Genomic DNA, 24,799 nt, shown 5'->3' with positions numbered 1-24,799 from the left:
CTTCTGCTTCCGGGTCTGCCGCCTCTAACCAGTGAGTCACACCACTCCACAAGTGAATAAAACATGGCATTTAGGCCCTCATTTTATATCAAATAACAGTGAGCAGACAGTATTTGAATTGGCTAGCACAATGTTGAGGCTGAGAGGGATGATAAAATGTAAATCCTCTCCACTCAAGCAAGACAGAGGTTCATGATCATCTGTAGGAAGGTAGGCTTCTGGAGCTGTATTATGTTCACTAGGGTCCCCTCATATACCATCTTAGGTAGAGTGACTCCAACAAACACCTCCCAACATTAGACCAAAAAATATGTGGGCCACTAAAGTCCTTTTTGACTGCTGTGTAGGTAATGATACATTTGTATCTGCGGGACACAAATTGTAAAATCAGATTTTAATGGAGCCTATGTCTATCCACAGGTACTGTGTAGCACATGGTGTACTAGCTGTATTTTCCCAGTGGTGAGACCCTCTGCCACTCACCACAATTTAAACCGGCCATGTGTTTAAAGAGTGACTAGTCAGAGTAATCAGAAAATGTTCAATATTCTTTTATACTTTATTTTATCACCCAGGGGATGATTAGGTCTAAATATTATAACATTTGGTTTAGGGAAGATGGGCCAGGTATAGGTTTGATGTAAGATGTGTTCCAGAGTATTTCTAAGATATAAGCTAGCTGTTAGTTTTAGAGCTCTATTTTGGGGGATTTTCGGGGGAAGGATTTTTGGTACTATGTCATTTACCACTCACTATTTCTAACCTTATGTGACAATGATTGTGAGAAGATGCTATATCTCCATACTGTATGCTATTTAGATGTATGTCATGCATAGATAGCTGTGTACCTACTTTAGTAAAGTGGGCTGTACCAAAGGGGTGTCAAGTGAGTTGTCAGGAAATTGTGATGCAAATGTGTTGAATTCCCACCGACTCATAGATAAGTGGGTATTAATTTACAAATATTTTGCAATACATTTTCCTCACTTATCTTAAACCTCTAAATCCCACTTCAAAAGTATCGGTGTTAGAGGATTAACAGGGTTGGGATGGTGCAACATTGTTCCCCACTTTCACAGGATATGTGTGGTATTCGAAATCATTGAGTGGCAAAAATTGTTTCCATAAAAGGAACCAATGAAATCAATTGACACAAGACATTCCTTAGCTCAAGCATTTTGACTCTATGCTTGCAGTGTATATAATATGAAGGATAAAAACGAATAGGATTGGCTAAATAATGTGAAGTCAGCAATGTACATAATAATTATGCACACTTGCACGTATCTCATATTGTGTATGATACTTGTACATAGGTACATAGGGCAAGATGTACGAAGATGTGGTTGGAAAATACTTGTCCCAAACTGCAATCCGTATTTTTATGAGCAGTAAAGATTTTTAAGAACTGACATGTATTAATAGGTTGTCTCTTAAAAATCCAAAGCATAGCGTTTTGGAATCCGACTTACCTCATAAATCGGTAGGTCACAAATCGACACTCAATATGATTGGATGCTGCCATGTGTGTGACTTTCAAACTTGTTTTTTATGTAGCTCGTTTTCCTTAAGGTAAAATCTGACTGCATTTAAAAATAAACTTTTTTTTAATTTTGTTCGAGAGTTTGCAGTGGTTCTATGGATATTTACAAAGTGGAAAGTGTTGCCAAGGAACTCCTTCCCTTTTGCAAATGTCTTACCAACCCAACTTTGCGGTCTGTAACCTTAAAATGGTTGTCAACCGCTATTTCAGTCCTAAACCATTGAAACATATGGATAGGAATCTCTATTTATAAGGGAAGCAATAGTGAACAATTTCCCATTTCAAAATCCATTGTAGGGGTGGTTTAAAAGTTACAGACTCCTTAAATGGGGTTATTACATTGCTCAAACCCTAAATATTTAAGAACAGCTGATGTACATGTAAAGGCCAGACATAGGTGTAAATTACACATTTCATATTACATGTGTATGAATGTCTCAGTCATGTTACAAACTTGAAATGGACATTTCTAGAGTCTTACCCAAGCAGGGTAAGTTCAATCGAAAATAAACTTATGTATCGCGAGAAGTGCTGTATGAAAGCTGTAAGAAAGCTCCGGCGACTGAACACTTCACAGTGGGAGCAGTTTGGGAAGTGACGCATGCTTGTGGGTCACAATCTGACCATGTCACCTTCCAGTCATTTTCAATACACGCTCCTTATTTCTCTTTGACAAGTGCACCAGACAGACTGAACGCGTTCCTGCATGTTTTGAAAAGGTTGATTCTGACACAGCAATAGATTGATTTATTTTCATTCAGAGATAAAGTGCATTTTGATTTTCACTGTCTATTGCAAATACTCCAGTGTAATGTGGTTTGACAGCGATGACTGTACTGAAATAATAAAATAGAATGTTGAATGCCTCGTAATCAGCTTCTCATAGTGTCATAAGCCTATAACATAACATATCTTTTATATGAAAGCCTTGTGGAAATTTGTGTTTAAATTGATATAACTCAAGTTGTGTTCATATTGTTTCGAATGCTAGGGCACTGGAGATAGGCTTTTTAAACTAACCTGTGAGTCAGGCTTATTTTTTAATTGATTTTGGAATATCACTCTTTCTGTATCAAAGATACATTAAAAAGCAATTATTTTGCTTAATGGATGAGGTTCCTACAAGGTAAAAGATTGGCATAGAGGTAAGAGGGGACAACTGTTCTCTCTTGCCAGTGGGAAATGCCTCGCCACTGTTAGCAAATTTGTGAGCAGGTCAGGTCCCTGTCCAATTCGAATGGGGGCATGTCCCCTGCAAATGTGACCAGTCCAGTTACTATGTAAGTGTTGAATACCAATTTGTTTTTCTGATCTATATACTGTAAGAGACAATGAACCCAGATTTAGACCAGTATTTACCTCATCCAACTTATTTGATGAGTGAGAGGGCACTAATAAGTCACCCCTAGACATGCCTGGTTAGAGGGGGCAAGCATGATGCTCTCCTATTTTGATTTAATGTTATCCCAACATTTTACTTGCAGCTGTAGGTGCCTTTGACCAATTCCAGCTACTTTCTCCCTCCCATCCCTTGGTGCTTGTGGTGTGTCTGGAATACAGTCTTATTTTTTCCCTCACCGTTTTGTGACTAAGGAAACTACTTTGATAATTCTGCTTCCATAAATGGTGTGTTATATTGAACTGTTTCTCCCATTATAGGCAAGCAGTATATGAACAGTTTTGCTTCACGTGTCTCTGGGACATCTTGTTTTGTTTGTGTTTGTACCTGGGTCCGTTTTGGATATAATGAAACAACCCCATCACCATTGTATTTATGTTACTACAGACTGTAAATATCCATGAAACAGTAAATAGACTCATTTTTACATGCTTTACATTTTTGCTTGTTTTGGCTCAAGCAAGATAATCATTTGATGTTAAAGAATCTAACAAAAACGCAGACATTTACAATATGCCCTTGTTATTTTCTTTTTAGCTGGATAACCCAGATGAGCAGGCAGCCCAAATTAGACGAGAATTAGATGGACGTCTTCAGATGGCAGATCAAATTGCAAGAGTAAGTCAAGCTTCCATACCTTATACTTCATTCACAGCTCTTGACATTATCCTCAACAATTCTTTCTTTGTAGTACTAACTCCATAAAGTAAGACTTCAAGTACCATGTCGTTTAGTCCTGACAGCCTGAATCCCACACGCAGGAAAAAGAAAGAAAAATGTGACCTGTACTGTAAAAGTGTGTTTTTTATACTAATAAGTACCATAATCCAGCACAATTTAAATCAGAGAAATCTGTATATCTTTATGCCTTAGCTAGATCAGCCTATACATGGACGATGTCCTCCTGTCCTTGGGGTCACCTGTCACCTCACTCCCTGGGGTAACTAAACAATTTGTAAAAATGTCACGTTCCAAAATCAATTATGACAAATCTTAAATTCTAAACTTAACACTATCCATGGAGGCGGAACTAGCACTAGAGCTAGAATATCTCCTTCGATAGGCAAAAGGTCATAAAAAATGTAATCGTAATAAAATTACAGTGATATCCTATATCTTTAGAACGAATTCCTCTCATTTGTTGACCGAAATAATGATTGAAATGGATTCCTGGTAATCTATGCACTTTTCCTGGACGGCTAGAACAAACTCGAAAATGAATGTTCCTTCTTAGTTTCTCTACCAGTTACAACCACTGTGCTACTGGTGGGCAGAACATGTCTTAAATAGTTGCAGAAACTCATCATGATTTTTTTTTAGGCAACCGGAAACACAGGCTTTGCCAACCTAGAGCAAAAGATGGTATGACCTTACCCAATGCCTCTCTTTATTATGCTGCCTACCAGCACAGAATTACAAGCCTGTGGGATTTAACCTTGGTCAGGAACAGGAATAAAACACCAAAGACATACCTTGGAACCCCAGTTTGTATCACACTTAAGAATTGGGATGAAGTAGTACTGCAAATGGGGCTCACAAGCCTCCCCTCCCCCCACATTGACATCGATGTTAATGGTGAATGTTCATCTGCAACAAAAGACTCCCCATTCAAGAGATGGAAGAGGGAAGGTGTAGAATGATCTCCGATATGTACCATGCAGAGACCATTTTTTTTAAATTAAAAAATGCATGGCTAAATTTCAGTTGGACAAATCAGAGGGGCTTAATGCACGCTAATCAGATACTAGTTTTCTCATCCAAGAATCAAACAGGCAACCCTTAAAGATAAAAAACCACTTGAAACATTATTTATCAAGTTAATAGGGGTGTTATATCTCAGCAATATAAACTGCTACTGGTATCAACAACTGGAGGTATAAGCAAGACTGGAAAGGGGAATGTCTGGGGAGGGATATACATGTCTGTCCCATGTCAACTAAGAATGGAGAAATACAATATACAATATGGTTTTGTTGGCATTGTTCTGCAAATCATCCCCACTGTATATTCCGTGTGGTCATTCCAAATCATTGTAGGAATTATGAACACATAAAAAAAACATTGCACATTCGGTGGGATTGTTCCAAAATAATTGCACTTGAAAGTAAATGACGTTATTCACAAAGTCATAGGCTCCCCACTCACTGTTAAGCCTTAAACAATGCTAGTACCATACTCCTAGGCCTTAGATTAGGAAAATGTAATAGATTAACCAAACATTAAGGTTATGTGGCTTTACAGCATTTAGAAGAGGCAAAGATAACCATCACTTTCAAGTGGATCAAAGAGGACACACCACTGATCGTCCAACTGTATCATAACCTTCGGAACATTCTGGCCATGGAACGTTTGTACAGTAATGTTGAAGACACGCATATGAAGTTTATGGGAATTTGGCAACCTCTGTTGTATATTTCACACCGCGGAGGACCCATGGTGCCGACAGATCTCAAAGTGAGAACTGATTGACTGCCATCACCTCAACCAGGAAGTTGTGCCAACCATCTTAAGACTCAGGACTTGGTCCTGTGTCCTAAAATGAATGCAAAAAAGGATATAAGTGGTCAGGGTACAGATACCCTGACCCCCTAGGCCTGATGGTGGGGTCTAAAACACATTTTCTTGTTTTAATTTTACTACAAATTTGCACAGGAACTGTGAATCCGCTGCAATATTTCAAACATTTTTTTGTAAACCCACCCGGCGTGGGCCAGGGCCCAGGAAAGATGGTTATTATTTTTTAGGGAGGGGCGCATGTGGCCCTCCTCCCCGGGCTATATTTGGCCCTAGGTACCCCATCCCTTGAGGCCCAACATATTTTCTATAGGAAGAGGGGTCCCACGCCCCACCTCCCAGGCCAATTTGATCATAAGGGAACCCATCCCCCTAGGGCCTGTAATATTTTTGAGGGGGAGGATAGAATGCAACCTACCTCCCTTAGCCACTCATGTCTCCAATGAGACCATCCTCCGGAGATCAAAGCATTTTTGAGGGGGAGAGTTGCAGGACACGCCCCCTCCACGGCCCTCTTTTGGCCCCAGCAACCTCATCCCCCAGGGATGCTGAACTTTGCAAAAGGGAGGAGGGCATGCAGGCCCCCCTAACTGAGCTTTCTGTGGCCCCAGGAACCCTATCCCTGGGGCCACCTCACTAGAGATATCCCAGTGAGTCCACCCTCTGGACATAGCAGTTTCCCTGGCTACCACTGCATGTGGGGAGCTGGCTAGGGCCACAGGCCTTCAGGCTCACCCATGGCCCCCAACGAGTATATGGTGGGCTCCCTGGGTGGGCACCAGGACACCCACCTTTATAAAAAGTATGCCCCCGGATAGGGTCCCTGGGGCCTATAATGGCTTGGGTAGGGGGGACCACAGGCTCCCCTTCCCTTTATTTTTACTAGTGACCCTGGGGGATGGGGTCCCCAGGGCCTGATAAGGCTGCTGGGAAGGAGGTGCCACATGGCCTAACTCCCCTTTAATTAAAATAAACGCTTCTGGGGTATGGGGGTTCCACGCCCTAATAAGGCTCAGGGAGGGGGGCCACATAGCCCACTTCCTCTTTAATTAAAAAAAAGCCCTGGGGAAGGAGGTGCCATATGGCCTCACTCCCCTTTAATTAAAATAAACGCCTCTGGGGCTATGGGGGTCTCAAGACCTAATAAGGCTCTGTGAGGGGGACCATGTTGCCCCTCCCCCTTAAAAAGAATAAGGCCCTGGTAGATGTGGTCCCTGGGGACTAATAAGGCTTGGGAAGGAGGCCATGTTGCTCCCTTCCCTTTATTTTAACTAGTCACCCTGGAGGATGGAGTCCCCAGTGCCTAATAAGTGTCCGGGAGGCGGGGCATGCTGCCTCCGTCTGCTTTAATTAAAATGAACAGCACTGGGGAATGAGGTTCCCGAGCTCCTAATAAGGCTTTGGGAAGGGTGCCACGTGATCCCCTCCTCTTAAATAAAAAAGGTCTGGGGGGTCCACAGGACCTAATAAGACTTGAGGAGGAGGGCCACATGGCCCCCTTCCCTTTTAAAATAAAGAAAGGTCTCGGGTTAAGGTCCCTAGGGCCAAATGAGATCCCGGAGGAGGGCCACACAACCCTCGTCCCCTTTAAAATATATATGACCCTTGGGGATGAAGTCTCCAGGGCCAAAGTAGATTCAGGGAGGGGGACCATACAGCTCCTCCCCTTTAAAAAAAAAAGGCCCAAGGTAATGGGGTCCCCAGGGCCAGACCCTGTGGCCAACCCTCTGTCGCGCACGGCCAAATGCCATGTACAGCGTGGGGTTGGCTGCATGTGGGAGAACTTCTTTACAATATGTCTTCCTAAGTGTACATGTTCGCCTTTCTTCGGTAAGGCCTGGACAAACATTTTATATCTCTCATTTTAAGTTGACTTCACGGCTTTGAATAGAAGGCATAAATACACAGTACTACTGATGTCAAATGACGCTTCCACAGCTGCTCTTGACAAATCTAGAATTTATGCTTGTGTTAAAGGAGTGACAATGTTAAATAGAGAATATTAGAGAGACCTCTCTCGCCCTGCAATTGCTCACAATCATTCCAACAGTACCCTTATGCTTACAGAAAGATTGCAATGATACTAAAAAAATATAAATGCATAGATTTACAAGGAGCGATTATCTCAGTGCTTCAAAGGGTTACAATTTTGTGCAAGTTGTTTCCTACTTATTAAACTTAACCTTTGAGACTGACACATGGGGGGATTGACTAGCAGTAAACTTAACTTTTGAGATTAGTATATGAAAGGAGTGAAATCTAGAACTATTGGGAATTCAGTTTCTTCAGCATCTTAACAAGGAGGTTGTGGAGGTTGATCAAAGGGTGTGATCTAGGACGTTTTGTCTGCTTACCACTTAGACTTCATTTGAATATAATACCATTGCTATATGGACAGACCTCTACATTAAAAAAGGACATGGGTAAGACACATGGAACTTCATAATTGAGGTCCTCATCCTAAAGTTATTGCAGCATTGTTTTTATTCAGCGTGTTTTTCTCAGCGTCATCGGCTATTTATTTATTTATGTATACCATTTATAAAGCGCGCTGTTACCGAGCGGTGTCCTGGCGTTGAAATGATAGCTCCCCTAAGTGTCAGACCCCTTCTTATGACTAAAAAGTCAAGTTTTGATATTTTTTCGGAAGTCTAAAAGGTTCGCACTTTGTTTCAAGGCCAGGGGCAGGGAATTCCATGCGGTGGCAGCCCCTTTTACGAAGCTTCTGCCCCCCATCGTGCCTTCCTGATCCTACTTATCTTGATCAGCCCTTTATTGGCAGATCTCAGTTGTCTGCCTGGCATATACAGTTGGAGGTGCTGCTGGAGAAAAGATGGACCCAGTCCATGTACTGCTTTATAAACGATACACAGTGATTTGAACATTATGCGTTTGCGTACCGGGAGCCAGTGTAATTTCCTAAGTTCCTGTGCGACCGGCGCAAACTTAGGCAGGCCCTCAATTAGGCGCACGGCAGCATTTTTCAGTAGTCTAGGCGGGAGAGCACAAGTGCCGTCACCACAGTTTTTCTACTACTGTCTGGCAGGAAAGGAATAATCTTCCTGATGATTTTCAAGGTCCAGTAAGTGGAAGAGATCAGAGCATTGACTTGCGGTTTGAACGAAAGTTGATTGTCGATGAGGACACCTAGATTCTTCACCTTAGCTACTGGAGTGGGAGGGGTTCCCATGTCATCCAGCCACCACTTAGGACTCCAGAAACTAATATCCGAGCCAAAGAGTAGAACCTTCCATCCAGCTACTGACTGCCGTCATGCAGTCCTGAAATCTTGCAGCTACTCCTTCTTCTTTCCCCGGGAGCAGTGATACAACGATCTGAGTATCATCTGCATAGGATGTTAATTCAAATCCGAAAGATCGGATCACCGGGGCAAGAGATGAAACATAAATGTTGAATAAGGTGGGGCTAAGGGAGGACCCCTGCGGGGCCCCCCCTGGGAGTTTGAAAGGTCTAGACTCAAAATCTCCCAAGGCCACCACCTGAACCCTGTCCACAAAGAAAGCTTTCAAGATGTTAAGGGCCCTCCCCTGAACCCCGCAGTCCTCTAAGCGATCCACCAGAATTGTATGGTGGACCGTATCGAAGGCCGCGGACAGGTCGAGGAGGACCAGAGCTGCTCGTCCCCCTGCATCCAATGCTTTCCTGATCTCTTCAGTAGATTTAATCAGGGCGGTCTCGGTGCTGTGACCTTCCCTGAACCCATGTTGGGCTTTGTCCAGACCTTGGAAAGATCTAAGGAATGTGCAAAGCTGCAGGTTCATAACTTTTTCGATAAGCTTTGCAGGCAACGGTAACCGGGCTATAGGTCGGTAACTATTTGGGTCTGAGATGTCTAGCGTGGGTTTCTTGAGCAGCGGGACAATTGATGCTCGTTTCCAACATGATGGAAAGTCCCCGAAGTTAAACATCTGATTGAAAAGATCTGCCAAGGTGTCCGCTATAGGGGTGGCTGCCAACTTTACCACCGACGCCGGACAGGGATCTTGGGGCGACCCTGATTTAGTTGCGTGTAGTAATTTTTTTATTTCTTCCGGGCTCACAAGGGCAAACCCTGAGAATTTAGTTTTTTGAGGGTTGGTTAAGGGGTTTCTGTGCGATCCCTCCAGAAGAGACTGTCTCACCTGAGGCTATTGTCTTCCAATGGGCCAGAACAGAGTGTGAAAGTAACACACATAAAAACAAATGGTTTTGATAGGCTGAATCCAACCAAAGAAACTTCAGTATTGAAATATTTTTAGCGGTTTGCTAACTCTCATCCAACTCAAAGAACTTGAGAAATTGATATCATGTCTATCAAACTCTAGGGGTTCACACACTTTGGGAAATGTTATTGACGACTCCATTGGAAACATGCACTGGAGTGCTAATGGATGATTTTGTGTTACAGGAGAAGCATCTACAGACATTTACTCCCACAGTTGAAAATTATGATTGTGGAATCTCTGCAATTGTCTACAGAGTTTCTGATCTTTTAATCCTTGCAGAAACCCAAGACAACCAGAGTTGGGTTAAATGAATTGTAATAGATCTTACCCACATCAGCATCTCTTGGACATACTGTCAAAATTTAAAGGGCAAGGAATACCTTATATCTGAAGCAGCTTCATTCTCTATAAACTCCATTTCAGGCATGTACTGTCAGTGTTACTACACTTTGATCAATTAGATGGGACATATATATAAATGAAATGGGGCTCTTTCAAATGTGCAAACTTGTTTAACTAATAGATTAATTTCACAGATCCTCCTCTCTGTTTATTCCAAATTCATGAGTCATTTTGTTCTGTGCTAATCTCTCCCATCCCACATTAATAGATACATCTGTGTACATTCTAAAGAATGTACCATCCCTCGTCATAGTCCCATGCCTTACAGAATAGGGCCTAATTATGAGTTTGGCAGTATGGAAGCGGGGTGGCAGGCCACTGCCCTGCTCCCACACCGCCAAATTCTACTGCTGACTGCCCTCCAGATTACAAGTTGTAATCTGGACAGGCAGTCCTGCAGTGGCTGGGCCACGGCACTGCCTTTTAAAGGCTCATAGTAGAGGCTTAGAAAGGCAGCATTGTGGGGCCACCACAGTGTGTTCCAGCACAGCATGAACTGTAAAGGCCATGTCATGCAGGAATTGGAGGTACTGAAAGACACTTGGCACATCATGTGCCCCCCTGCATGCACCCCCGTGCACCGAGGCACTATGGAGCCCTGTAGGGCCCCCTTAGTTTCCTCAACACCACACTTTTCACGGCAGGCCCACAGTCATGAAAAGGAGGGCAGTGAAGAAACTCATAAAATGCTTGCTGGTGCAGCAGCTGCACCACAAGCATAAAGTGGCCGCAGACCACCGGAAGGCCTCCTGGGATCCCGGATCCCTGGCGGTAGCAGGTGGACTATGGCCAAATTCGTAATACGGCAGTTGGACCGTCGGTATGGAAGTTGCTGCGCCACCACCCTGGGTTTGGCAGTCCATCGAACTGCCAAAGTCATAATGAGGCCCTTAGTCTCACTGCCATGATCACTTTTCACAATACAATACCCTAAACATAATGTGCCTGGATCTACCTAAAAGAGGACAATTTGCAACCTGCGCCTCTTTCTTATTTGTCTTTTGATTTTAACCAGTCCCCCTACCTGGTATAGTATCTCAGGTTTTGCCCACTAAGTATAGTTAGCATTGTTATCAGAAAACATCAGACGTGAGACACATTTCAAATTACATTTGCTAAATGTGTTTTCATTATGCTCAAATATAGACTCCACCCCTGCCACCTACCCCAAAACTAGAAGCTGAAACCCAATCCCTAAACCTCAAAAATATTTGATTCTCTATCGTCAGTGTTACTTTATTGTGAACTTCGTTTACTGTACTTTCTGTTCTTTAGCCTTCTCTGAAAAATCTCCGAAAATTGAGAGCAATCAGAATTCGAGTTTGTGTCCAATTAAATAACTAGAACATTCTCTAAATAAGTACATCAAAGGCAGTCTCCAAAAGGTCTTCAAAGTAATGTTTTTTAGGGGCAAGCCTAATTGGCTTAATTTTGGGCAGTGTAATCACACGAAATTACCCCAAAATTATGCAAAATAGTGTGCAATTATGAAAGATGCATCTCGCATGGAAAGAATTACTCTAATGGGCTGTTTGGGTAAAAATTCAGCTTGAAAATGTAATTGCTAGTTGCTTTCCAATTGCTCACGTACAAAACACTGCTGCTTATATTGAGATTAGTAGATTTGTACCCCAAAATTACCCAAACTGTCCCCTTGGGTAAAAAATCTACCAGAAATGCCACTTGCATAAAAACGTACATGAGCAGCACATCTTGCATTAAAACGGTCAGCTCACATTAAAAATCTGCCTGAAATGCCTCTCGTGTTAAAAAAATGACCTGCATGGTACATTTCTTGTTAAATGCCGCCCTGAAATAACAGGCTGTGGAGTATTGGCGTAATCTCTGTAATTTTGCATAATTTTGTAACACAAAGTTACCAAATTAGCACAATTACTCTGGCGTAATTAAAATTCCACTCAGGTAAAGTTTTTTTCCTAGCATGTCAGTCCACACTATAAGCAAGGATGTTATTTTCTGATGACTGATTAGAGTTCAGAAAATGAACAGTTTTTTAACAACATAATCCATGATTTAGCAGCGAACACTATCTTTGCCAATACCTTTGAAGTCTTCAAATGTGGTATGAACCTCCAGGTAGCATTGATAATGCCCATTCTCTATTTATATCCGATCTAGACACAAACAAAAGAAAGTGTATCTGTCTGGATCAATTCATTCTAGATTTCAGACATAAGCCTTTGCCTGTAAAATGTATTAAGAGAATTTACTAAATTCCTATACAACTTTGATTGGGACTTTGATTTGGGGTGCCGCTCGAGGCTCAGGACTTTGTAGGAGCTGTTTGCTGTCTCTGGGCTTGCTTCCCGCCCCGCCTCTCCCTACTTCATAGGGCCTCAGGACTTTGTAGGAGCTGTTTGCTGTCTCTGGGGCTTGCGTGAAGCAACGCGATCTTGTGGCTGAGGAGTGCTGTTGCCAGCGGGACTGCGAGGGCCAGGCTGCTTTGCGGCGAGTGACCGCACGCACCTGGCTCCTCTTCCTGCCCCGCCTCTCCCAATCTCACCCCCTATTTAGCCTTACCCACCTACGCACACGCGGGACGCACGCGGGAGCACGCCGGGCTAAGCCCGGGCCAAGGGCGGGCCCGTTTGTGCCCATTCGTGACCGGTAGTGACCGGACTGGGCCCCCCCTTTTACATCTCTACTAACCACCTGCAAGCTTCACTGGGCTCTTACGGCTGGTCGTGAAACGAGGAGTAAGTCCTGGCTTGTTGGAGGATCTGCAGCTGGAGGTGTGGAAAAATTCCTCATCAGAGCGAATACCATCATAGATACTGAAATTAATATTCTTGAGAAACGCTTGTCCAAAGAGCTGTTGGCTATCAAGAGATCTGCCCTGGGGTCAATAGCTAATGCCAAAACACCCGAAAGACCTGTTGATACTGCTATCTCGGTCGTGGTTGATCAAGCGCCCCATTCTGAAGCTGAAAATCAGGCTTCAGCGGAACTGGATATTTTGGTTAACGAAATTTTACATGAAATTAATCTAGTCCATGATATAAACAATGTATCCGTTGTTTCTGTACCCGACGATGCTGCTAATAATAAAATGTCTCAGGGTGTCAGGGAGGGGGCTACTTCTAAACGTAAAAGGTCATATCATAAGAAAGCTGGTAGAAAACCGAAAACAGCAAAGTTACACCATGACCCCACCCCCTATCCTATGAATCCAACTCAAACCCTGTGGAGCCCTTTATTGACCCAGGTGTTTAATGCCGCCGTCAACGATACTACTCCCTCTACCTGGAGTGAATCTGTAATCCTGTCAATCTATAAGAAGGGAGATAGAGGAGAGGCTAAGAACTACCGCCCTATCTCCCTCCTTGATTCCTCGTTAAAAATCATGAGCAGGGTCTTATTGCTACGTCTGGAGGAATGGGCTGAAGCTAATAATATTCTTGCTGTCTCCCAATACGGTTTTAGGAAGGGCTTAGGCACTATTGAGCAGTGTATCAATTTAGATCTTTTAATTGGTAAATACACCAAACAGCTAAACAGGGTTCTTTGTTCCTCTGTTTTGCAGACCTCTCTAGTGCCTTCGATCTGGTCGACCATACTTTGTTATGGTCAACCTTACTCGAAATGGGGGCACCGGCTGCGATAATCCACTTCCTGGCTAGACTTTATAGCAAGTTATCTGCCCAGATTCGCTATGGTCATGAGGGGGAATGCACGAGGAAGATTAGGGTTAAATATGGCATTAGGCAGGGTTGTGTTTTGGCCCGGCTACTCTTTTCCCTTTTTATAAACTCTATGGAATCCGACCTGAAGAATATCTTAGCTGATGCGCCACAAGTTGAGGGACAACCAATCCCGGTACTGCTCTACGCAGATGACACGGTTTTACTTTCAAGAACCCCCATAGGCCTCCAGAAACTTATGAATCATTTTTATGATTTTATACAGGGGAAGAAATTAAAAATCAATAACACTAAAACTTTTGTTATGGCTGTTAGAAGCGGCTGTCTCTAGTTGGCAGAGGTATACACTTCTGACAAATAGGGGCACACCTTTTCTAGTCAGGGCAAGGGGATCACACACTTAGATAACCCCTGCTCACCCCCTTGGTAGCTTGGCAAAGCAGACAGGCTTATCTCAGAGGCAGTGCGTTAAGCATTTATGACCACATACAGTAATAAAGTGAATACACTACAAATGGACACGACACAGTAGTATTATAAAAATAAGGATTTTTATATAAGGCTTAGCACAAGACCAAATAACGATAAAAATATACCACAATCTTAATAAATACTCTTGGAAGGAAAAATAATAGTTCAAGTACGGTTTCTTCTTAGCACAAAGTCTTTAGTATCAAAAGCAACTCTTCTTCTTTAAAACACAGTTCTTGGCAACAATGTAACCCACACGGGAGTCACACGACGTCGAGGCAAAGTTAATCCAAAGGTTCGGCGTCGACCGCGAGGAGCGCTACGTCGAGCCTGGAGTCGCACAGACCCCCACAACACAGTACCTTGGAAAAGTGAAGCACTCGATGATCAGCGGCGTCGAGATGTCCGGCGTCGCGTCTTCGGCGTCGATCGGGCCTCGGAGTCGGGGCGATCTGCAGCGGCGTCGACCGAAGTCAGGCAGGAGCAGCGCTCACGAGGTGAAGCAGGATACGGCGTCGTCGATGTCGATGTTGCCAGAAACCGGTCCCCGGAAGCTTGTTTCCTTTCCAGTAAAGAATTGGCTTGGTAGTTTGGTCTGCCCTGTACCCATGGTGCACTGGGCCAGGGACAGACTAATTTGCATGTAGCCAGGTTCTGAACTGGGATGGTGCAGTGAGCTAAAAAACGGTGATGGATCAAGCCCTGATCTGTTGACTGGGTAGGAGTGTTCTGATTAACTCAGATACTCTGTCCATCACCACCCCCTTTTTGAGATGTTGCAAGAGTGAGCAGCGCTCACGGCGTCGAGAGGGCTCGAAGTCGATGCGATTAGCAGCGGTGCCGACACGAGGTCACTTGGAGCTGGAGCCGAACTCACTACTCACTGGCGTTGTTGCTGGCGTCGATCGGGCCCGGCGGCCGGCGTCGAGGAAGCGGGACACTGGAGCCGTTACTCACGATGTCGAGCTGGATTCGGCGGCATCCATCGGCGTCGAGATTGCTGGATTCTTTCAGAGGTGCTGGAGTCACAAGTTCCAGCAAAAAGCACTTTTAGCAAATAAATGAAGTCCTTTGACCCTGTGACTTCAACAGGAGGCTGGCACTTCTTCCAACCCTTGGAGATTTTCTTGAGCAAAGTTTGAGAGTACACACACAGTTCCTCTCTCCTGGCTCCTTGGCAAAAATAAAGAAGCAATGCAGGATTCCCCCAACAGACAGCACTCTGGCAGAAGGGGTAGGCAGTCCTTAGATCAGCAGGCTTCTTGTCCTTGGTTCAGGTTTCCTTGTCAGAAGTGATCTAAATTCTTGGTTCAGGGGTCCTTCTCTTATACCCCTTTTTGGCTTTGATCCCTTTGTCCATGCAGGGGGATTCCCCCCCATCTTGGGTTTGTTGTGGGTGTTGCCAGGCCGAAGCACCTGGCCTATTCACTGTGCAGGGCAGAGTCTTCAGCCGCCCAGCAGGAGCGGAGCCAGCATTGTCACTGGCAGGGGCAGGGCCATCAGTTGCCCGGCAGGAGGTGGGCCAGGAAAGTCCCAGGCAGGCACAGAGTCATCAGTCGCCTGGCAGGGGGGCGGAGCCAGCATTGTATCAGGCAGGGCAGGCTATCAGGAGCTACTCTTCCCCTACTCTCAATGCAAATGCCCCACTCATCCCACACTGACTCATTCAGACCTCTGGAGCCACCCAGCTCCTGTCACACGCACACCAGAACCAGCAGAGACCGGTAGACAGTTAGACAAGAAAATAGCTACTTTCTAAAAGTGCTATTTTCAAACACAGAGTCCAAAAACCATCCACACACACGGATGCGTTATTAAACCCTGAGTTCAGGGATACCAAACTCGACATTGCACCATGCTCCCCGAGCCCGCTAGGATTATAGCATTAATAATCCTGGCAGCCCATTCTAACTGATGGAGAGCAGGTTACCTTACACTAGTGAAATACGAATATGGCTGTAATTCACTATTAGGACATGCCAACCTTGTCAGGCTTGTCCTACCTTATGCCTACAATGCACCCTGCCCGTGGGCCTACCATAGGGGTGACTAACATGAAGTTAAGGGAAGGTTTAGGGACTGGCAAGTAGGTGTACTTGCGCAGTCTGCGTGACAGTACCAGACTGCACGTGGTCTAGCAATGGTAGACCTTCAGACATACTTTTACTAGGCCGCTCTTGTGGGTGGCACAACACGTGCTGCAGGCCCACTAGCAGCATTTGTATTTACAAGCCCTGGCACTCCTGGTGCACTCTACTAGGGACTGACAGTAAACCAAATAAGCCAAACATGGAATTCAATCAATACAGCAATTTCACATAGGGAGCACTTGCACTGTGGCACTGATCAGCAGTGGCACAGTGCCCAAAGCATTTACCAGCAAAAACATCGTAAACAGAGGAGGCAAACAGAAAAAATGGAGGAGAGACTCATGCCAATGATGCCAGGTCTAACAATGGCTTGCGGGAAAAAGGTGAACCAACTCAAGCCATTCTACTTTAAGGATAATCGAATCGAGGTTGTGAACAATTTTTGTTATCTGGGTATAACCTTTAGCAACAAGGGGTCTTGTGCCCCGGAATTACTCAACGTCAAGGCCAAGATGGGCAAGGGCTCCGCAGGCGTATTTCGTTTTGCTGCTAAACTTGGCAGCCGCCGCATCCCTGACATGTTGAATGTTTATCGGCACAGCTGTGCGTCAATTGCCCTTTATGGCTCAGGGGTTTGGGGACACTGGATCCAAAGGGATTTGCAAATTGCTGAAAATATATTTCTTAAGAGACTCCTTTGCCTCCCTTCTTCGGCATCTACCGAACTGATCCACAAAGAGTTAGGGTTGGATTACTTATCCGACCTAACAGGATTGAGACCTCTTTTGGCTTGGAGGTCTATTTGGTCCAAAGATGAAACCGGTTTTACCAGGCGAATAATTCAAGACTGTTTACGCCTGGGCAATGCTCGCCAGATCCCGTGGTTAAATTATGTTTTAACATCCTTTAAGGAACTCTTTGACTTTGACCTCCACGGTGACCCCTCATGTACCATTGAATTATCCAAACAGGAGGTTAAGAGTCTTTCTGGGGCATAATTATAACAGGCGTAAAGAACAATGTAGCCATTATTCAACACATGTTTACTATTTTTCCAACAAGGAGGATGGGTATGGCATGCCTAAGTATTTAAAAGTTATCACCAGACAGTCTCATCAGTACGTACTTACAAGGCTGAGACTAGGTATGGTACATAATCTGGTGGCATTTCCGAGGATGAAAATCTATTCTCCCACTCCCTGTCCGTGTGATGGAATTACTAGACAAAGCACGCTGCACTTTATGCTAATATGCCCACTGTATAAGCATCTGCGTATTTGTTACCTCAAACCATTGTTCAAGAAATACTCTGTATTCACAACTGTAAAAGCCATGAGATTTCTCTTTGCACTTGCCACCCCATATATTTGTTTTTTTACCGCAACCTGTATTTTAAAATCAGTATCTGTTAGAAAAAGTTTGGTTTTTTAATATCGTGTCATTTAACCCTGTTGCTGCTAAGTCCATGATTTATCCCTACCTGAGTTGTGCCATCCTTGTATCGTAATCTTTTTTTTTTTACTCTGTAACAATTTTAGGTGTCATTTTTTATGTTTGCTTTTATGATTGTTTTATGAAATAATCGAATAAAGTTTAAGAACTGAACTGAACTGAACTTGGACAGAATCAGAAATTGATGATGCCAATAAATTTACTGTATTATGGCACGCCCCCGCCCATCAGCCCTCCAATTATCTTTAAAATGTGTGTCTTCAGCAGAGTATTTATAAACTGTGTGATGTCCGACCATCTCTCCTCTCCCTCAGGAATGTTTATGTTAGTTCCTGCATTGTAAATCATCTAATGCAGACATTTGTTATTAGAGGGATACTTGCTTATACCATTTTTCTGTATCTGCTGGCACCAACCAACATTTGATTTCTGATCAAACGTATCCCATGTCCCAAAATGATTGGAAAGTAGCCGATAAAGAGTGTGGGATAAATGTTGTCCAGAAACTATCCATCCCAAAATGTTTTTACGTTATTCACGCTAAGCATCAGTAGCAGAGAGTTAATTGTTTCCACAGGATTACAAAACCAAGGTTTAATTTAAATCAGGCAATCCTTTTATCATCACAGTCAGGTTAGTTCAGAGTAACAATAGCACAATATTCAGCTTGCTTCTAGTACCCATGCCTGTATCCTGTATTGATGTATCATTGGATAATGGCATGTTCGCCTTTGGGGTACTTTTAAATATGAATCAGATATATGGCCAAAACATTTATTGAAAGGCTTTCTTGATTCATAAGTACACATAGGTGTTGTCCTTTGTTTTCAATGATACGATTAGAGTCCATTTGTCTAAAGATAATGGCTGTGTCAGTCGAAATGGAGTTTGCTATTAACCTCAATATTTGCCTAAGTGTAAAAAATGAGTTCTACCAAGAGGTCAGTCGAGAAAACATGTGGTTTCAAGCACAAACAAGATAATAAATATATAGAACCTCATTGCTTACAATGAGCTTTATGTATCACCATAACAACGAAATGCTAATTATTCAAAGAGAAACAACAGCACCACCTAGAATTGTGGTTATTTTATTTTTTAATGACCTTATAATGAAGAGGTGTGGAAACAACGATATGACATTACAAGAAGGTCAATTTCTCTACATTGGTGTTGTTAGGAACAAGGTGAGCATACTAAGGTTTTAGTTAACTAAACGTTTTAACATATGCTTTGATTTTTCTCATCATTATTGATCCTTATAGGTGCAATTTGCCATAACAAACCAAAAGGAGTATACCATAGTTGTGGTACAGAAAGGTTTTAAACCACAACTAATAATTTTAAACTTTTCTGTGTGTATCTCTAAAAGTAGGCAATGGGCCAAGCAATAAACAATACAATTATATTCACACACATTGATAACTTATATTGTGTCATTGCCTATAGTCCGAACTCATGGATGAGGAAAGCTTCAAGGCAAAAAGATAGACTGGGGTTCAAGGAGTGTCATTGTCTGGTACCGTAGAAAATGAAAACACAAATAAAGTGTGGCATTCCATAATTTAGTTGAACATGTGCTTTCCAATTCATGTAGAGTGCTTAAGTGAAATTGTAAATGTAGAGAAACATTTGAACGAGAGCAGGCCTCTCTTACTTTCCATTCAGCATAACCACAGCTTATGGTTCTGACTTGAACCTATGTTGATGACTAGCCTCGTTATTGCTCACTGACCTTTAATAGGTGCAGTGAACCTAACTTTCAGTGGTCAGCTCTGTGGTCGCTGTGTTTAATTAACGATAAAATAACTGTATAATTAACTAAGAGTAGATGCATTTCTGGCTCCATTAAAGTATGAAGTCTACCAAAATCCCAGTGTTAAGAATTCAGTGAGTATACAGTACTACATTGCATTAAGGTGAAATCCCAAAATATAATGTTTGCTATTTGGCAGGTGGTCTGTCTGATTCAGGTGCTTTGCCTGTGGTGAACATGTATGGGACAAGCCTTTCTTACTCAAAGGTATTTTAAAAAATTCAAAATTAATGGCAACCATAAACAATATATAGGCAAACCGTTTCAAAACTAGTGCTTCCAAACGAAAGACGATGTTGTTTCTGATGAAAGTTCTTTATGATGGTGGCATCACACTGTACTAGAGGTAAGATGCTGGGAGTAAGGTTGCATAGGATGAGAGACTAAGGGCGCCCTGGCCACATCTGGTCGAGCAACATTTGTGTAAAGTTTGGAGAACCGTAGAGCCGTTGCTGCTGCAAGATTGCCTGTGTTGCACTGAAACCATTCACTAGTGCACTTACGTACCTATACCTGAGAGGCACACTGAGAGGACCAGACAAAGAAAGGCAGTGTGGACTGGCAGGAGACAGGACACATCTTGGGGTAACATTCGCATCAGGGCTCCTGAAACTGACCACTACTGGCCACCCTGACTGTGACAATCTGAGTACAGGCTCTTGACTATGAGAAAGGGCTGCAATGATGTGGCAGGAACTTAAAGTGTAGTGCAGACCAGCTGGGGACTTGAATCGCAGCTCAGAGGCCACTGTGGATCAAGTATTGAGTGCTATCTACTCCTCAAAGGAGATTCTGGAGACCAAAATTGATAAAGTCTCACTGGACATGGCTTCCTGAAGGAGAACTACAAGAACCAGTAAGGTCAAGAGCAATGAAGACACACTTGGAGAGATGCCCCCTTGGAGGATGCCCTCCGGACTCAGAAGATGACGTTCCTGGAAAGATGTGTGACTCTGAATTGTAGGATGGAGGATTCTGAGTGTCACAGCCGGAGAAACAATGGCCGAGTGGTTGGTCTGCCAGAGGGGCGAAGGGCTCCACGATAGTTCACTACCTGCAACGAGCACACAAGTTGCCATTTAGGCACCCGCTGCCGGGAGTGCTACCCCTCCAAGTAGTGGAGTGTCTCGTATATTGCAGAGACAGAGATGCAATCCTGCAGAAGGCACAAACACATAGGAATCTCCAGGTGGATAATAGTCAAATGGCGATCCTCGCGTACTACACACTTGCAGTGCAGTGGCAACGAGCATTCTTCACGGCTGTGATAAAGGAATTATGCAATGCTGGCCTTAAATTCATGTGTATGTTCCCAGAGCTCCACCAGGGAATAGGCAATGACCATGCCCTGTTCTGCGATGATCCACCTGGTGCCTGGGACTGGCTTGAGCATTATAGGGAGAGGTGTGGCGCCGCGGCCAGGGCGACTGACGCTGGAATCTGGGGACCACGGTTCGATCCCCGGCTCCGGCGGCAGGTTAGCCCAGCACCATGTGACTCTGGGCAATAGCTCGCTTAATCTTCCCGACGGCCCCCAGCGCCTAGAGACCCTTACGGGTGATTGTGCGCTTTACAAATGTGGACTTTACTTTAAGGTTGGCACCAGTGGTGCAGTGTTCCAAAGGTCACAACTACGTAAATGCAGGAAACACAGGTGGTGCAGTGGACCAGAGACTGGGAGACCGTCTCAACTGCAGGTAGCACAAGGACATCTGGAGTCTGTAGAAATGGCAAACGCATACAGCATGTTGACTCAACGGTCAGAGAGCGGGGCAACTGTCATCCCAGGACAGCACCAACTTGACAGGCTCCTGGAAGGAGACATGGGGACTGTATTGACAACCCCTGAAGGATTAAATTCTGCAGGAGGTGAACAGTTGAAAGGCACTGTAAAATATATCCTGCATAGGTATAGGTGGGTAGAGTGTCCATGTGCGGGATGGGGCAGTGCCAGATCCTACATGAGGGAATACTGGATGCAAGCGAGCAGGTACAGGTCCCACTAATCCCTCCATACCTTAGACTGATATGGAGACATGAACTGGACTTTGACTTGTTTTTTGGTTTGTTGGATAGCCAGCTGAAGCCTGACTGCCCTGGGATGTTGGAGTTGGGGTAAATTCAGTTGCACTCACTTGGCCCAAGAGATATAGAGCTGACTACCCTGGAGAACTCATAACTTTCCACATGTGGGAAACTATGTTTCCCTGCACTTGCACATACACATTATGACTCATCACATTAACAACTACTCATTCATAACATGGAATGTGCGTGGATATGGACAGTAACAAAGAAACAGAGAGTCCTGGCTTCCCTTAAACAATGACAAGTAGACATAGCTTTCCTACAGGAAACACATCTGGTTGCTTGAGAAATCCCCAGGTTACAAGACACTTGAGAGGTCAACTTTATGCCAAAAGTTACTTTGCTAGGGCGTTCTTAAATTTGCATCCACTCCAGGCTTCCATTCGACAAAGATGCTGTACTCATTGACCAAGAGGGTAGGTATTTGATACTCCTGGAGACCTTGGACGCAACTTGGGTATTTCTTAGTAGCATATATACCCCAGATACGAAACAAGACCACTTTCATTAGTCTCTGTGGACTCCACTTTCGGTAAACACAAAGACACCATGTAAGAGACTTTACTTGTGTAGGGGATGCATACTGAGACCACTGCATTCCTCCCCTTGTGAGTTCTCCCATGATCAAGCTCACACATGATTTTCCCTCTTGGAATAATAACTGAGTGCTGGTAGATGTATGGTGCAATGGAAATGCCAACCGTGTGGAATATTCCTTTTACTCCCCAGTCTATGAGTTACATGTATGGCTGGACATATTGTTTTGCTTGCAAAGATTCACTGATGTTGTCATAAATGCTGAGTATCTGTGCCGCACATGTTCAGAAGATAACACACATCTTATGAAGTTGGAATGGGGCAGGAGAGTGGCCCCGATTCCCAAGTTGAAGCTACCAGTGCAATTCTTTCACAGCACCATGTATGCGTACCTGTAGGTTTGCTCCATACAAAAGTACTTCCTTGTAAACCGTCACATCGCTGCTACAGTGAGCACCAAGTGGGAGGCATTTTAGGTGGAGGTTAGGGGGCATTGTCTGACTCAGGCTGTAGGTGTGAACAGGACCCTTGAAAGTGAGCTCACCACCTTAGAAGGTACAATACATAACCTCCAATGGGGAATGCACACCGCACCACCAGATGGGAAGTCCCTCTGTGAAGCCAGGGACAAATATGTAGAGCTCCAGACTTGCACAATCACGCATTGCACATACCTCACACAGGATCACACTGAGGGATGCAAGGTAGGTAGGTTACTCACTTGGCTGGAGAGGGATGAACGTAGAGGAATGCCCTTTGCTTGAATTAAGACTCGAACAGGGATGAAAGTACTCACACGCAACTAGACATTCACGAGGAATTTGCGCAAAATGAAGAGAACCTGTACAGATCCCTGGAAATAGAGGTGTTTGTGGATAGGGCAGTGCTTACCAAGAGATGCAAGATAGGTACTAGGAGGGTTGATAAATACTGTGTAGATCAAAATGGGCATCAAAGACCTGTCGAGGAACAAGATCCCGGCACTGGTTGACGCCTTGCTTAATTTTATCAAAAATATGTGAATGCTCTTGTGCCACACTTGGAGGAACTCTATAAAGGAGTGATGGATAGGAGCCACCACTATGTAGGTGCTTATTGTCTCCATACTGAAACCAGGCAGGGCAGCAAAAATGTCTTTCTTGTATAGGCCCCAGGGCATGTTTATCTTAGATCATAATAACGTTTGTAAGACACTGGTGGAACACCTATGCCCTTATATCTCCAGGTTAATACACCCTGACCAAAATGACTTCAAACACCAGTTCAACACCTCATTAAATGTTAGACGAATCTTTAGGGTCCCTGAGGAGACACCTGTAGAACAGTACCCAGATGCAGTATACTAGCTATTGACCTGAAAATGGTGTTTGATACCATTCAATTAACTATCTACAGGTTTTGATCTGGCGCATGAACCTGAGAGAGGGGAGGATTAAGTGGCGTACATTCCTATGCTCGACTGAGAGTGTGAGAGTCTGAACAGACCACTGCATTTCGGGTACATTCAGATCTCTAAGGGGATGAGACAGGATTGCTCACTGTCTCCTATGCTTTTCGCTCTGGCAATCGAACCATTCGCCAGCACAGTGTTATCGGAGGGCCAATGAGTAGGCATACCGCTACGTGACGTGGAACTTATCATTTCATTATATGCAGACCATATGCTTCTATATCTCTGCAACGCAAATACGGGTCTGATATTGTGTCTAGGGCTCTAGATTCTCCAAATTACACACCTACCTCGTGTAAAATCTTTGCCTTTCTCATCTCCCCAGCCCTCTAGAAGACTTACACTGCAGTGGCACAACTGGGCATCAAATGGGAACCTTAAACCTTTGGATACCTTGTGGTGAAAGTTTACCACAGTGACAAGTATCCTTGGGATGGTAATCTAGGTTGAACCTCATAATCCCTGAAGGGTAATGGTGAATTCTTACACTCCCTCCAGTTGCCCATAATAGCACTGTCTAAAATGGAAATGCTCCTGAAAATGTACTTCCTCCCTGTTTGGTTCCCTCAGTTCTAGTTCAATGCACTGGACATGTTACAGAGGGAGATGTTATGTGACGGCAGGCAGCATAGGGTGTTGTTATGTGTACTGAGGCGCCCCCTCAAGACAGTGGCCTAGGGGCTACTGATTATGATGCTTACTACCTGGCAGCACAACTCAGTGGGTAGCTGAATGGTTGTGTGGCTAGGGGCTAGCAGCGGTGAGTGAACTTAATGAGTGTATCTGGGAGGAAGCCTTGGTGGCAATGTTGCTGGATGCCATATATCAGAAGGACGAGCACCCAAGACTGCTCAGAATCGCTCTGACCTGCTGGAGGAGAGTTTGTCTCAGGACTGCCCACCACCCACTAGATGTGCATGGGCTTTCATTGGTGGGCATCACCACAGCACAAGGGTGGCACTTTACAGCTAGAAGACTGAAGGTATGGACAAAGACAGAAACCTAGACCCTGAGTGACTATTACCCGGATGGGCTGCTTCAGGAGTTTGAGAATATTGTCAGTGAGAACGTCTTACTTAACTCACAATTCCTGGTGTATGCTGCCCTGCAATGCTACCTAGGAACCCTATGGGAAGAAGGTCAGACTGA

General features: G+C 44.1%; 1 protein-coding gene across 14 annotated transcripts in view; it reads left to right on the top strand.

Annotated features, from left to right (window-relative positions):
• The window catches only part of CADPS (calcium dependent secretion activator), a 1,592,252-nt gene that overhangs the window by 625,454 nt on the left and 941,999 nt on the right, over positions 1-24,799 (top strand). For all 14 annotated transcript variants that reach the window (XM_078661538.1, XM_078661533.1, XM_078661537.1 and 11 more), the window contains exon 4: positions 3,480-3,560. In XM_078661538.1, coding sequence (XP_078517664.1) covers positions 3,480-3,560 — 81 coding nt within the window. The remainder of the gene's footprint in view (positions 1-3,479; positions 3,561-24,799) is intronic.

Source organism: Lissotriton helveticus, chromosome 9, assembly GCF_964261635.1.
Source record: "Lissotriton helveticus chromosome 9, aLisHel1.1, whole genome shotgun sequence".
NCBI lineage: Eukaryota > Metazoa > Chordata > Amphibia > Caudata > Salamandridae > Lissotriton > Lissotriton helveticus.
This window is presented reverse-complemented; position numbering and strand designations above follow the sequence as displayed.